This window comes from Equus caballus, chromosome 25 (genome assembly GCF_041296265.1).
Source record: "Equus caballus isolate H_3958 breed thoroughbred chromosome 25, TB-T2T, whole genome shotgun sequence".
Taxonomy (NCBI): domain Eukaryota; kingdom Metazoa; phylum Chordata; class Mammalia; order Perissodactyla; family Equidae; genus Equus; species Equus caballus.
Genome location: NC_091708.1, coordinates 45,116,906 through 45,132,382, shown reverse-complemented (window position 1 = coordinate 45,132,382; position 15,477 = coordinate 45,116,906). Strand labels below are relative to the sequence as shown.

General features: G+C 53.6%; 1 protein-coding gene across 1 annotated transcript; it reads right to left on the bottom strand.

The window, feature by feature from the left end:
• Positions 1–11,457: 11,457 nt before the first annotated feature.
• Positions 11,458–15,477, bottom strand: LOC102147462 (ficolin-1). Its single transcript, XM_005606047.3, has 5 exons — positions 15,449–15,477; positions 14,868–14,995; positions 14,289–14,418; positions 13,249–13,383; positions 11,458–12,178 (listed from the first exon to the last, which is right to left on the bottom strand). Exons 2-5 carry the CDS (start codon positions 14,892–14,894, stop codon positions 11,940–11,942), a joined length of 531 nt encoding a protein of 176 aa, XP_005606104.3. The 5' UTR covers positions 14,895–14,995; positions 15,449–15,477; the 3' UTR covers positions 11,458–11,939.

The window sequence follows — 15,477 nt, the reverse complement described above, 5'->3', positions numbered from 1 at the left end:
CCCATTAGCAAAACTGTAGTGGCTGAAAACAACAGAAATGTGTTATCTTAGCGTTCTGCGGGCTTGAAGTCAACATGGGTATTCCCTGGCTGGAAGCCCGTTGTTGGCAAGGCTGTGCTCCTTCTGGGGTCCCAGGGGAGAATCTGTCTCCTTGCCCCTTCCCCGGCGGGTCTGAGCGCTCGTCTCTGACCCTGCTTCTGCGCTGTGTCTGCCTCTGAGTTCAGCCGGGAAAGCTCGTCTGCTTTGCAGGACCCGTGCGATCGCGGGGGGCCCACCCGGGGAACCTAGGGTCGTCCCCCATCTCAAGGTCCTTCCTTCAGTCACATCTGCCAAGTCCCTTTTTCCATGTAAGGTGATGTACTCGCCAGTTCTGGGGACCAGGGCAGAAAATCTTTGGCAGGGGGAACATTATTCTGCCTACCACAAGCTATTAAAAAAAAAAAACACAGTCTCACATCCAGAATATTTAAGAACTCCTACAGATCAACAAACAAATTATAACAGCTCAGTAAAAAGAGGGTAAGAGATCTGAACAGACACCGAACAAGACATGGTATCCAGAGGACCAATCCAGTTATAAAATAGAAATAGACTTCGTATTTTATTAGTTCTCAGGGAAGTGCAAATTATAGTCAAAATGAGGTACTATGACACTAAAATGAGAAAGGCCGACAGCCCCAAGGGTCGGGGCGCCGCAGCGTGAGGGCGATTTTCACATACTGCCCGTGCAATGCGAACTGATGCTGCCAACTTGGAAAATGGTTTGTGTTAACTAAGAGAGCAGAACACACGTTCCCATAACCAGGCCATTCCACTTCCTGATGTGGAAATAACTGTCAGAGGCACAGCCCCCAGAGGGCCTGGTCAAGAATACCTACAGCCAAACTATTCACAGTAGCCGCACAGGGGAATCAACCTAAATGACAATGAGGAAAATAACGGATAAAAATGCAAGGATGTCGGGGCCAGCCCGGTGGTGTAGCAGTTAAGCTCACATGTTCTGTCAAGTTCATTTCTGTCAAGTTCAGTTCCCCGGGCTTTGGCCCGGGATTCACAGGTTTGGATCCTGGGTGCAGACATGGCACCACTTGTCAAGCCATGCTGTGGTAGGCGTCCCAACGTAGAGGAAGATGGGCATGGATGTTAACTCAGGGCCAGTCTTCCTCAGCAAAAAGAAAAAAAGGCAAGAATTTCCATTGCCCAGAACTCCACGCAGTGATGCAGATTAAACAGCTGCAACCACTCTCGGGACCAACGGAGCGAGCAAAGGTGACAGCGGAGGAAGCCAAAGTTCAGAGAGAATGCGCTATTGATTCCACCTCATGGAAGCTGTTTTCAAAAGTAAAAATGCCTCCAGTGTTTGGGGAAGTGTACCAGGTGGTCGGCCTGCAAGGAAGACAAGGAAGCGACTGCACTTGGGGGTGGGAGGGGGTGGTGACTGGGAAGGGACACCGACGGCCCTTTGGGGTCTGGCATGCCCAACTTCTTCTCCCGGGTGATGGTTACAAGTGTGTTGGGACATGGTGATAAAAACACTTATGTTGCTTTTTTCCTTTTATGCAATTTTGTGTCCATGTTATGTTCACTAGCTTAAAACTGTTTTTAAAGAAAGGGCACACCCTAGATCCAGGAACACAGGCATCTTTTCCTGACGTCTGGGGCCGTTGACTCAGCAACGTGAAGAGAGGTCCCTGCAGCCCACCGGGGGCGACCAGATCCCCCCAGGTCCTGGCCACCCTATCTGGTCAGAAGTAAGGTCTCTTCGCTGGGGTGGTGCTTTTCGTCCTTAGTAGGTCAGCATCCGACAAACCCAGGAAGACTTAGAATTAAGCCTAGAATGGTTAATATAATAAAAAGTCATAGAACTACCACTTTTGCATCAAGGACTCTAGACAGGGTGGATATTTCATAGTCTTATAATGTTTAAAGAATTTGGCATATTATAAAGAATCTCACAAGCCCAATCTTTTGTTTCTTAATTTACTTTTTTTTAACTTTTTATTACGAAATTTTTTCCTTTTTCTCCTTTCTTTTATTTTTTTGGTGAGGAGGATTAGCCCTGAGCTAACAGCTGTGCCAATCTTCCTCCACTTAGTATGTGGGATGCCTCCACAGCATGGCTGATGAGTGGAATATGTCGTCACCCTGATCTGAACCTGTGAACCCGGGCTGCCGAAGCGGAGCTCACAGAACTTTAACCACTGGGCTGCCGGGCCGGCCTCTGCAAATCCAGTCTTAAGTGTGTAATTAACTAATTGACTTACCCGGAAGTCTTGGTGCATTTACACAGTTTGGGCTACGAAAGAGACTTCAGGTCCATTGCATTTCTAAAGTACAATTATTAGATTTCTAAAGATGAATTGGTACTAAGAAGGTTTTGTTCATTAGACAATTGAAACAATTAACAAGAAATTTGAATATACTACACTTAGCATTGCAGCATAAAGTGTTGAAGGCATTTAATGAATTAAGTACGTCGTTTTCAAAGGCCCTTAAAAACTGACGATTAAGACTTGCAGGTCTTACAAACAGGAAAACAGGATCCATAAGGAAGACTTAAAGATGAGGAAGAGCTAAGTTTGTGAATTTGCAGCTTTCAAAAACCAAACATTAACTTTAAAATGCAAAGCAAACCTGTGAAGAGTCTTTTTCTAAACACAAATGCCTCTTGAGACTCAAATTGGCAAAACCCAGCGACTGTCAGGATTGGTGCACGCCGGTGTCTGCAGGGTGAGACAGCTCAGAGAAACAACGCTTCTTCCTCTGGGTTCAGCGTCCTCCCTCAGCTCCCTCCCGAGGCCGGGTCTGTTTCTCTTGACCTCCTCTCTCTTCGCTGGCCGTCTTTTGTATTCATTGAGCATTGGCTCATAACCTGAATATTCTTTTGCTGTTTATGCTCAAGACTGCAACTTGGGTCCCTGACTTTTCACAGCCTGAGACAAATGACTCCTTCCACCACTTTCCCAGCAAAGACTTTTAACCCCCTTGAACCACACAACCCCTCCTGCCTTTTGCATCCTCGTGTCAGGCATTCTAATCATCCACTTATTTAAACCCCGGCAAGACCTTGTCATGAGTACCGCTCAGGACCGGCAGTGTTCGTCTTCACGGAGCTGTGATTTTACCCTTTTCTGTCACCCTCTTTCTTCTTCCATCTCCTTTTTCAGTCTGAGATCACTGTCTGGCTGCCCAACAAACTCCCTTTCATTTCTTTTTTTTTTTTTTTTTTTTTGAGGTAGGTCTGCTGGCAATGAATTCTGTTCATTTTTGTTTTCTGAAAACATCTTTATTTTGCTTCACTTTCAAAGAGTCTTTTCACTGGGTGTAAAATTCTAGGTTGGCAGGTGTTTCCTTCCCACACGGCAAACACGTGTGTCCAGCGTTTCTAGATTCTATTATCTGTGGAAAGTCTTAATGTGGCTCCCCTGAAGGTAACGTGGCTGTTCCCCTCTGGCCGTTTATAAGGTTTTCTCTCTGCCTCGATAGTTTTACTGTGATGTGCCTGGATGCGATTTTCTTTGAATCTATTTTCTCCTCTTTCAAATACTTCAATTACACGTCAAGCAATTTTTCCTTTCCCTTGTCCCATGTCTCTCGTGCTATTTTCTATATCTTTATTCTTATTTTTCCCTCCACGTTCAGGCTGGATAGTTTCTCTTGATCTCTATTCCGGTTCGCCCACAAAGCCCTTCACCCTGCCAGGCTGTCAAAACCCCTGTGTGGCCCGAAATCTTTTCTCTGGTTGGTACCTGACCCCAGCAAAGACCCTGCAAATTCCGCTGTCTGGGTTTCTATTTCTGCCCGGTCTTATTCTGGTAATTCCTCACTGCTCTGATCATCTTCAATGCTTAAGAGAATCTCTGAACTTTGTCCAGCTTTCTTTCTGTTTTCTAAAGGAAGATTGGCCCCTGTTACCTAACCTGCCATTACTGGAAGCAGAAATCTGTGCTTCCAGCTTCACTTGCTGTTTATAGTTATTTTTCCGTGTTCCTAGAGTTTGCACATTTAGCATTTTTTCAAATGATCACTTGATATTCCTTTGAGGAAATGGTCATTCTCCTATTCTTGAATAACTTGTATTCCAGCCAGCATTTCACATCTATGATTTTGCCATGAACACGTCTACGTCCACGTCTTTTCCTCATCTGTGGAATTTTCTCTAGAAGTAAGCCCCCTTGTGAGCTTACTGATTCAAAGGGTATAAACTTTTCTTTAGATAAGTGACACTATCCGGGAAAGACTCAATCATAATACCACCCCACCACAGAACAATTTATTTAAGGCATGTCAATAGTTGCTGTAACTGATTTCATCCTAATTCAGCGTTTTTCACATACTTGAATCTTCTGTTGATTTGGATCACTCCTGCCTTGTGCTCTGCCGAGCGGCTGGAGGAACCGTGGACGTGTGGTCCATAGAACCCAAGCTTGGTTGTCACCTCCGTCTACTCGATGTGCTGCCTGCCGCGCAGGCGCCCTCCACACGATCATCGGAATCGACAGGAAGCCCTCCAGACATACAGAGTCCGGGTATCGCCCACAGAGGTTTTGGTTTGCAGGTCTCGGATGGGCTCCCTGAATGTACTTATTTGGGAGCCTTCCCAGACGGTTCTGGTGGACAGTCTGTGCCGGTTTCAGAGAGCTAAGCGTGCTGTTGGGCGGTTTCCGTGCAAACGCATGAAAGCCCTGGACCCTCTGGCTCAGCAGAGCAAAACTCGTGTCAAAGAAGACAGCGGTGCTGGGGGGGAAAGAGAGCAAAGCAAAGTGCCGCAAACACATTTCAATTAGAATCCACACTCGCACAGGCCAGAGACCCCCGAGCTGCGGAGCCAGACCCGTCATCAGCCGAGGCACCTGGTGACATCCGGGCCGTTCACGATCCTCAGCTTCTCAGACATAGAACCTCCTCCTTAGATATGCAGGCCGCTGCCTCCGGAGCGAGCTAGCCTCTCATCTATGGGTGGTCTGGGTTCTTTTTGTGTGTTTCGTTTTCTGAATATGCGTTCTGTCCCTGGTCCCCATGTCTTGGCCACCAGCCCGATAGAGGCCTTTTCTGAGGATGTTGGGGAAACAATCTTGGACTCCCTGCTGGACAGTTCACTTGGTCGCTGCAAAGATGAGCTCTGCACCGCAGCTGGGCCAAATCCGACAATAGGAAGAGCTCCGGATGCCACGGACCACTGTCCTGGGCCACGCTGCACTAGTCCGAGATGACGGCGAGTTCCTTCAGCCCGCAGGTCTTTGGGAGAAGACTGACCGGTCGTCTGTCAGGGCTGGGGGCCGCTGATGCTTTCTCTGTAGGAGAGCACGAACCAGAGCAGCTGTGCCTTCTTTTCCAATTCTTGACTTGATTTAAATTTCAACCCCAATTAAAATTTAGAATACCCCTCTTGTCATGGACTGTGTAGGACTCTGGGAGGGTCGTATTTGCTGCTTTGGGACAGATGGACATTTCCAGATGGCTCCTGGTTCTTGTGGCTTCCTGGCTGGGACTTCTGCCACATACTGGGGTGGGCGGGTGGGGCTTCAGCCTCCTGTGAAGCCCCAGGAATCAGATAATTGGCCATCCCCCACCCATATGGCTGATTAGTCACTGTGACAATGACGACAGAATTGAGTAGCTCCCGTGTGGCTAAAGAAACGGATAGGAGGCAAAGCTGGCTCCGTGCCCAGCACGCTTTAGGACCAGGATGGGAACATACGTTCCCTCTCTCCCCTGCCCGCGCCTGGTCTCTTACCAGGGACACCTCTTTGAGAAGGTAAGTGACAGGTAGCAATTTTGACAAGTAACGGTCGTATCTCAGGGCTGTAATACAATACAAGCTTGATTCTTGCCCAGGCCACCGTCCACGCATGAGCACAGGTGGGGCCAATGTTGCCGTGATCTGGAGACCAGGCCCCTTCTGCTGTCCGGTGCCCCATCTCCCCTTCCTGAAACACTTCGCGCGCTGGGTTTCTTGCCGGCTCACCTCCACCCCTGCCAGTACCCATCCTCCTAGGGAAGCTCCCTTAGACCTTTCAGGCTTGGGTAGAAAGGATCGGGACCTACGCGGCTGAGTCACGCTCTTCCAAAAACGACCTCACTGGTCTTTGTTACTCAAAGGCTTTCAAAAAATCCCATCTCTTACTGTTTGGGGTCTAGAAAATCAGGTATTTTCTAACTCTGCAAGACCTCAAATCCCACACTCTTTATTCCATTTTTTCCTGCTAGCAAACAGCTCACTTCTCTCTAAGCAGCCCTTGCCCTTGCAACACCTAGTCACACGGCAACACAGACGGACACACGCCTCTGGACGTCTGGTTCTCGCACCCGTCCTTGGAGCTCTGAAGGGTGTCCACGGAACCGCCTTTCAAGTTATTGGAGGCAACACTTTCATCAATCCCCCCCACCCCCACTCCCAGCCGCCAGGCCACTGATTCTAGACTCCTCTGAGACCAACTGCTGTTGAGATAGCGTGCATGCAGACGGCCGCCATGACAAACCATCGCGGGATCACGGTGTGACGCTGCATGCGGTGCACACGCAGCTTGGCCGAGGGCCTCGGGGTCTGCACCGGGGGACTGATCAGAGGTGTCGGGGGCCAGTCCTACAAGGGGTCTGCGCCACCGCTGTCAGCATTCCATCCAGACTTGCCCTTCAACATGGAAGTGCACCCGGGCCGGACAGGCAGTGAGGACATGACTGACGGAGCCCTGACCACTACAAGGCAGTTGGCACGATGCTCGAGCGGAAACCAGCTCGCCCGTACTTGAGGGCTTTGCCCCGTGGATGTTCCACGATGGGTCGTGGGTCTGCTCATGATCTGTCTTTCCTCACTGACCGCGTAAGGAGAGCTGTTCTAGTGAAAAACAGAGGTCAGTCCCGGCGCCTTGGACTCCGGAAGTCCACGCCTTCCCCAGCCTTCAGAGGAGGGGAGCCCGGTTCGGGGTTCTTCCTCTGTGGCTAATGATTCGGGCTGCAGTTTTAATAGGCCACTGAGCCGCCTCTCAGGGGGACCAACCATCCTGGTTTGTCCAGGACTGGGGTTTCCCAGGATGTGGGATGTTCAATGCTAAAACTGGGAAGTCTCAGGGTGACCAGGACAAGTTGGGCACCCATTCTTCCTGACCGGAGGCTACTGGGAGAGGACAGAAGCCTAATGGGTGGGGGCACTTGGGTGTGGAGGGATGAAGGGGTGGAGGGGGCCCCTGAACCCCAGCGGCCTAGTGCTCCTAGGATGCTGTCACCCTCCCAAAACGCACAGCTCTTGCTCCATGGCAGGTTGCACCTTTCGCTCATTCCTCTTTTCCCCCAGCGTTCAGCTGTCTCTCAGAACGTCGTCCCGGCTTTTCGCTCCCATGCCCAGGCCCCCTCCTTGGTTGCTTTAAAGTGCAAAACTCAGGACCAAGGCACGAGTGTGTTCTGACCTGTGCAGAGAGGAGCGTGGCTGTCTCCTCCCTTGTTCTAGACATTATGTCTTCATTAACGCAGCGTAAAACAGCGTCCCATTTCTGGTGAGCAATGTCATGCTCCACCTGGATCCGATTGAGCCTGAAATTGACCAGGTGGCCCCTTCCAAGTCCTTCTCTTGTAAATTGGTCTTAAGGCCTCGGATCATTGGAGGAACTTGTAAACTCCTGATGAAGAGAAGGGGATGGGACCTGGGACAAGTGGGTTTGGTGGGCTGGGGCTGGTTTTGGGGTTCGAAGCCAGCCTCAGCTCCCAAAGGTCAGCTTCACTTGGAGGGAGGGGGCGGTCTTCCTCAGGTCGGGAGAAAGAGGGACGAGCCAGTTCTTGCTAGTGGATTCTGACGGCAAAGAGGACAGACAGCCTGGCTTCACCTCTGACCCCACAGAGCACACCCTGGGCAAGTGTGAGTGGAAGGTGATGGAAGGGCAGAGCCTCTGCAGAGCCCCACCCCCTCAAGGTGGCACCGCGTCCCATCCTGGCTCTGTGCACACAGCACAGCCAGCCCACCCCAGGGCACAAGTTCCCAGCACCCTCCTTGGAGCAGCTACTCACTCTCAGCCATCTTCATCGGTGCAGCCTGCGGTGGGCCTGGCTGAGGTCACACACTGAGTTTGCAATGAGCCAAGATTCACAGCCTGGCCCTCTCCATGGCCACTGCCTGTGGGCCATTGGTGCCCAGTGGGCCTGCAGACACCTGGGGAACAGGAGGGGCATGGGGAGGGTAAGATTCTTGGGCATGGACCAAGGAATAAGGTCACCTCTAGGTTTGGAATAGTGAAGAGGTGGAACTCCCAAAATTACGGGGCATGGTCTGTCCTGACCCTCCAAATAAACGCTATCTCAGTTGGGCAGGATGGGCGCACTTCTCTGAGTCATTTGGGGTCACTCCCTCCAAAGCAAGGCTTCCCCGGGCTGGATCCTGTGCCCTCCTGTGACCACAGAGGTCCCAGCCACAGATAGGAATCTAAGGACCCCACCAGGCTCTGCCTCCCTTTCCCACAGCACAGACCTGAGCCCTTGGAGGAGCAAGAAGGGAGGCAGGGCCAGCAGAGGGACAGGGGACAGCCTAGCCCAGGGGACACGCCTGGCCTTGTCCCAGGCTCCAGCTGGCCTCCACCCCCTGCTCCTGGGAGGCAGCCAGATGCCCTGAAGCAGTTCTGGTGGCCTGGAGGAGCCAGTTCTCCCAGGAGGGTGGGGATAGAGCAGGCACCTGAAGCTCCCAGGTGCCCACCCAGGACCAGCTGGTCCTACAGCAGCCTGGGCAGCACAGCCCTTCAGATGCCCACCAGCCAGTTACATCTTCTCAAGGCCCCCACGTGTACACACATGTGCATGTAGTGCATTTGTGGAAATTAATAAAAGGAACCTCAACTAAATTGGAATTGGGAGGGCCTGCAGGGGCAGCTCTCATGCCCTATCATACACATCAGTTACACCAAATGGGAAGAGACAGATGCTTGCATGTTGGACAGGAAGTACAACTACTTACTACTGAAGGAAGACTTCTCTCTCACCCAGCAACAGCCAATCAGAAACACCGTAGCTCAGCCAATCAGAAATGCTGCAGCCCAGCCAATCAGAAGTGCTGCAGCCCAGCCAATCAGAAATGCCACAGCCCAGCCAATGAGGAGCCATCCCCGCCCTGATCTGTTCCTCTCCCCAATGGACTTTCCTTTAGTGCAGCCCTGCCCCCTCTCCCCCTTTTCTCTATAAAAGCAGCTCCCTCCTGTGTTCTCTGGATTTGCCTGTGGTTGGCCATAGCGTGCACGTCCCGAATTGCAATTCTTTTGATTATTCCTGAATAAACTCATTTTGAAGATAAAATAACAGGCGAATTTGTTTTTTAAGTTGACACAATGCGTATGCATATGTAATGCAGATAAGTTTATTATTACATTAGATTAATTATACAAGTCTCCTTTTTCTCTCAAATATCTTTGCATTTTTTTTTCTAAAGATTGGCACCTGACCTAACAACTGTTGCCAATCTCTTTTTTTTTTTCTGCTTTTTCTCCCCAAAGCCCTCCAGTACATAGTTGTATATTTTAGTTGTGGGTCCTTCTAGTTGTGGCATGTGGGTCACTGCCCCAGCGTGACCCGACGAGTGGCTCCATGTCCGTGCCCAGGATCCAAACCAGTGAAATCCTGGGCTGCCGAAGCAGAGCACGCAAACCCAACCACTCCGCCACGGGGCCGGCCCTACTTTGCATTTTTAAGTACTTTTTTATTTAATTTTATCAAGTCCTGAAAGCAAGAGAGTATTTTCAAATAAATTACAGCAAGGCTCAAACTAAATATTTATAAAAATTATTTTTTAGCTCTTAGCCCATCTCTTAATTAAGCAGATTTTTAAAACAACACTTAAAAAAATTTCTGGCTTGCCAGGCTAAAAATGTTTCTGTGTTTCATAGTTTTATTTTTGCCCTCCACAATAATGACATGGCATTTAGGAAGTTCTTTCTCAAGAAGAATTTCTCAAGATTTAATTTCACAACATTAATTATAACTTCAAAATTATGACTTCTCAAACAGAGGATCGTTTCCAGGAGAACCCAGATTCTAGGGCTGAACGGTCAAGACATGGGGTGAAATTCCCGGTTCACCTTTTCCAGCCATGTGAGTTGGGCATTTTCTTTGCTGCTGGAGGTTTTGTCCTCATAAAATGGAGAGGAAATGTGCAAAAATGGGGGTGGGGGCACACAGGAGAGTCCCTGACACCAGGTCACATGTGAGCTCTTTGCTGCCCTCAAGGACTGAGCCTCAGGGCACAGGACGCAGTGTGAGGAGTTGCCGGGTTCCACGGCAGAGTCAGCACCATCAGTTATTTGATATCTTGCCGAAATATTAAAGACCCAGGTCCATGAGAAAAGAGAAATGATTGGGTATAATTTTATAGTGGCTATGCCCTTCGTTTAATAATAAACCATAAAATCAGTGAAATAATAAACTGTAAAATTGCATTTTAAAGTTTGACAGTTTCTGTCCTGGGGATCCACCAGGGCCAATGAGTGAGTGGATGTGGCCTCTGCCCCCAGGCCCAGGGCGAAGGAAGGGCCACTCCCTCCCTCCTGCGGCCACTCCCTGGGCCTGTCCCTCTTGGTCCTGTGCTGACTCGTCCGGGCCTCAGAGCCAGCACGAGGAGCAAGAGCGGGGATGGGGTCAGGGAGCATGAGGCCGGGAGCAGTGGTTCCTGCTCTTCAGGACGCGGCATCCTCCGGGAAAAGAGAGAAAACCGTGGGTGCTCTCCCAGAAAGTCCCAGGACACACCACATTCTCCACAGTTTGCATGGTTCTTAAACCAGCTAAGACCCGTCTGAGGGACTCTTGGAGCACAAGGAAGGGAGTAGCCACCTTAGACCCTTCTAGATGCTCGCCAAGTAGACAGCGAGGCCAGAACAGTCATAAGGGGGTTAGGGGGACTGGCCAATGCCCAGACAGGCAGACCCGGCTGAGGACGCAGGGACCTCTCAGGGCATGGGGGGCGCAGCAGGGCGAGAGGGCCTGGCACCCTCCTCAGCAGACACAAGTCCCCAGGCTAATGTCACTTTCATCTCTCAGATGGCCTGGTCAGGAAAAGGGGTGTCTCTCCCTACTCCACGTCTGTGCCGGCTCAGCGGTGGGGCAGCTACGCCCTGGACACTTCAGTGAAGTGAAGTCTCTCCCCTCTCCTGGAGAGCTCGGAACAGCCACGCCCGCCGCCTTATTTCATTTGAGTTCTGTTTTTGGTGTGGGATTCACAGGCATACAATCACCTTTGTAAGATGCCTGAGGATGGGTTGCGTGAGTCCCATGGGAACCCAGGAGCCTGGGTGGTGTGGGTTAGTGGGGAGGGGGTGCCGAGAGGGGGGGACCTGGACAGTCCACTTCATCTCTGAGCCAGGGGTCAGCCACCACTTTCTTAGGGGGCTGACTAGAGTAGGACCTGTGGTCCTATGGTCTCTGTCTCCTACTCTACTCTGCCTGCAGCTTGAAAACTGCCGGGGAGAACAGAAAGCAGACACAGACGACGGGGAAGCGATAAAAGTTTATTGGCACACGGACAGTGTGGCCCTGCCTTGCTGACTCCTGTCTGAGGCCATCAGAAACTTCCTCAGCCCAAAGGGCACCTACAGTGCCAGGTCACGGGGAGGCCCAGACAGGCGAGCAGACATGGGAACACAAGCAGGGATCAGAGCAATGCAAACGATGATGGCATCCCGTGTCTGCCTTTAGAGTAAGCAAATATCTTTGTTGCAAATACGTGTTGCTGACGAGACCTGGTGTGACAGTCACTCTTATGGTCACGGATGGGAGAGAAGGGGTGAAGATGGTCAAAGCCACAAAACTGAGAGGCGCCCTGCCGAGGGGCCTGGAGGAAGCCCCTCCATTCGCTGAGGATAGTGACCCAGAGCTCCAGGTCCCTTCCTGATGAGGGCTGGGGGACAGGCTCTCCCACCCGCCATGGCATGTGGAAGGACCTGACGGCAGAGGCTCCGGGGCGGCTGCCCGGGCTAGTAGGGCCGCACCTTCATCTCCGACACCATGTAGCTGTAATAGTTTTTCCCAGAACTCCAGGTGACACTGTTCTGGGAGCTCTGATTGGGGAGGTATTGGCCATTCAGGTTGGACGAGTGACAGTTGTCGTACCACCAGGCCCCCCGGTACACCTCAGCACAGTTGGAAGAACTCCGGTCGTTGTCTTGGTCCTTGGTGGAGAAGAACCCGTCATTGTGGGCTGTCAGGGAATCTCCTGCTCGGGGAGAAACAGGGTGGTGTCGGTGCCTGAAAAGGTCCTGCCCCGGGCCCTGCCTCCCACTCCTCATTAGCGCTGCCCTCACTGGAGAGATGCATCACGGAGCCCCGAGGACGGAGGGCCTGCCTGGGCCTTGAGGCAGAGGGAGCAGAAGGTCCATGACCCGCTCCTGGTCCAGGACCCCCTCCACACAGAGCATTGCCTCCCTCCTCCAGCCATCACCTGTCTCCTCCAGGCTCCCCCAAGACCGTCAGACCTGTTCTGGCCCCTGAAGTCCCTCCTAGCCTGCTCCTCCTCTCTGGGCTCCGTCCCCCATCTCTGGGTCGCCCGGTGAGGACAGCACCGCCCTCATCCGGGGGCCCCCTCCATCTTCAGCCCTGGGAATGAAGCTCACCTCCGGCTCCTGCCGTTCCCGCCCGCCCCGAGCCTCAGCTTTGCCACCTGCAAAATGGGACGATGGGCCCTGCCCCGTTCCCTCCTGGAGGGCCCAAGTGAGGTCGTGCGTGTCGGGGGCACACACTCGAAGGCTCCCGTTATCAAATGCCTGGGGAGTGCCTTGCTCTCTGCAGCTCTGGGTGCGACACAGGTAAACGGGCTCCTGCTGGAGCAGCTCTCAGCGCCTTCGTTGCACGCTGGGCTTCCCAAGAGGACGCTCCGTAGGGAACGCCTCCCCAGGTCACATGGCCAGAGACGCCTCTAGGCAGAGAACATCCCACAGGGCTCCTGTTCCGTGGAACACAGTTTGGGAACAGGGCCCTAAGACCCCGTGTGGAATGACGGTCGTGTTGCAGGTGTCAGCAGGGATGAGGGTCAGTAACGTCCGGCCCCACTCACAGACACGCAGACACGGCCTTGGGAGCCGAACCTGATTATGTCACTGGTCCCCGTGCTACACAGAGATGTGGAAATTCGTGTCTGCACTTACAGACGGAGAGGCTGGGGCCCAGAGAGAGGAGGCCCCAGCCCAGGGTCACCCAGGGGAGACGGAGCCGGGACCCTGGGCAGTTCTCTCTGCCCCCCAACCCGGCTCTGAAGCCCAGGCCACTCTGCCCGGTGCGGACTCTCACCTGCGTTGCCCCCGACGAAGGCTCCCAGGACCAGCTTGTACTTGTCTGCCTCGTCCGCCAGCTTGAATGACCCGTACTTGGCAAACTGGCGGTTGCCCTGGAAGTCCAGGAGGTCGACCCGGAGCTCACTGGTTCCTGGGGGGAAAGGCTTTCAGGTCCCAGCAGAAGGGACCCTCTGGCTCCAGGCATGGCAAGGGGGAGTTTGGGTGGGTTTTTAGGGGAAGTCTGAGCTTGGCCTCCAAGGGGAAGTTTCCTCAAGTCCATATAGCAAGTCCTTGATTGTGTTAGGGACTGTGGAACCCCGCTGCCCACGGCCCTCGGCTGCCCCCGGGCTCCCCGCTCGCGTTCATCTGATGGAGCGTGGCGGTGTCTGCCTCAGCACAGCCGTCCTCCTGGAGTGGGCCGTGAAGTCATGCACGGCCCAGGGTGGGGACTGCTTTAGTCTTTCCTTCGTCGGGGGAGGAGCGGTGCCCGCTAGAGTAGCTGTCTTAGGAGAGGGGCATGTGATCCTCGGGAAGGAGGAAGGAGGGGCGATTTTGCCGTCTCCCCAGGATCAACGACCAGCTGACACTCTGGGCAGGTGAGCCAGAAAGTAAAGATGCCGTCCTCATTCCAGACCCCTGCAGAGTCAGCCTGCTTGGGGGCTGACAGAGGACCAGGGCGCAGGCGGGGCTCTCTTCCCCTGAGGCAGCAGTTTTAGGGGAGGAGAAGTAGTGGGAGGTGGAATTAGGGCTGGGGGTGGGGCCCAAACCCCGAGGGGCTCCCTGTCCCTCCTGTCTGGGGTTCTAAGCTGACAGGAGCCCATGGGCGCAAGAAGTCTTCTCTCCAAGGTTCATAACGTTCCCCAACCCTAATGTTCGGAGAGATGGAGGCAGGGCACGTGCGTCCTAGGCTGGCACAGTAATACCTCCTGCTCTCGGAGTTAACCCCGTGGGTCAAGGAGGAGCAGGGTCTTCTGTCCCAAATGGCCCAAGTCTAAGGTCAGAGGCATGTGGATTTCAGAACCCCGAGACCACGAAAGCCCCCGGCGCGGGCCCTACCCTGGGCGGTCAGGGCGTGGATGTTGTCGTTCCCCAGCCAGAACTCTCCCAGCTGACTGCCAAAGCCCCGCTTATACTCGGCCCAGTCCCGAAAGAAGTCCACGGAGCCGTCGCTCCTTCGCTGGAAGACCTGTGGAGGACGACAGGGCCCGGGAGACCAGGGCAGCCCCTGGGGACCTCGGCCACACATGGGAGCAACATTTGTAGTTCACAGAGCATCCTGGGCCCAGACCTCAGGGCCTGTCAGGAGGGTGCCCACATGTGACCAAGGAGGAAATGCAGGCTCAGAGAAGGTAGGTGACAAGCTCAAAGCCACACAGCTAGAGAGTAGCGGGCTTCCTCCTGGCCTCACCCCGGGGCCTGGACTCCCTCCCACATGGGTTCATCACCCACCTGCATTTCCCGTTCTCCCCATCCTCAGTGAAAGGAAAGGGCCAGCCCGGGGCTGCAGGGACACACATTTTCATGAAGGCCACAGAGAGAGTTCTCCGCCAGGCGTAGAACCCGGTCTGTGAGAGTCCCAGGCACTGCCCCCTCTGCCCAAGGGCCACGCTGCGTCTCGGAGATCCTGACACTCACCGTCCACCCCCCGCCATCCGTGTCCATGTCGCACAGCACAGTCAGGGGCCGGCAGTCACGCAGGTAGATGGTGTGCCAGCCGCTGAGAGTCTGGCCACTGGTGAGCAGCTCCTTGCAGTTCCAAGGTCCTGGGGACGGAACCCTGGAAATGGATTCCGGGACAGGGAGCCCTGGGCAGGGCGAGCGCAGGGGAGGGGCAGGAGGGAGAAGCAGGCACAGGGGGCATCCACATGGGTGGAGGGGGACTCCGGGGCCCGGGGCAGAGGTGCGGCCCTCCAAGGCCACCCAGTTGTGACGGCCAAACCCGGTCCCCCTGCCATCCCCACCTCCCGGGATGCCCCCACCTTAGTCCCCAGGCACCTGGCCTTTGAGGTTGATTCTAACATTTTCAGGGCATGAAACTAGGAATGTCATCCCTGATCCTTCTGCAGGCAGGTGACAGGTGGCCAGGCTGACTGCTGGCCTAGGTAGTTGGCTAATGGAGAAGCACAGGACAGGTGGAGCCTCTGGTCTGCCAGATGGGTGGGGACCAGGCTGGGGGCCACAGGCCTGGCTGGGGTGGTGGTCGGGCCCTCACCCGCCTGTTTGACAGTTCTCCGGTTCCCAAGGC

Bases quoted from the DNA above. Each gene is read 5' to 3' on its own strand.
- LOC102147462 (XM_005606047.3), bottom strand. From the start codon at position 14,894: ATGGACACGGATGGCGGGGGGTGGACG. The intron at 13,384-14,288 runs GTAGGGCCCGCG...CTTTCCCCCCAG, and splicing joins CCACGCCCTGACCGCCCAGG to GAACCAGTGAGCTCCGGGTC. The intron at 12,179-13,248 runs GTGAGAGTCCGC...CTCCCCGAGCAG, and splicing joins CTTCGTCGGGGGCAACGCAG to GAGATTCCCTGACAGCCCAC.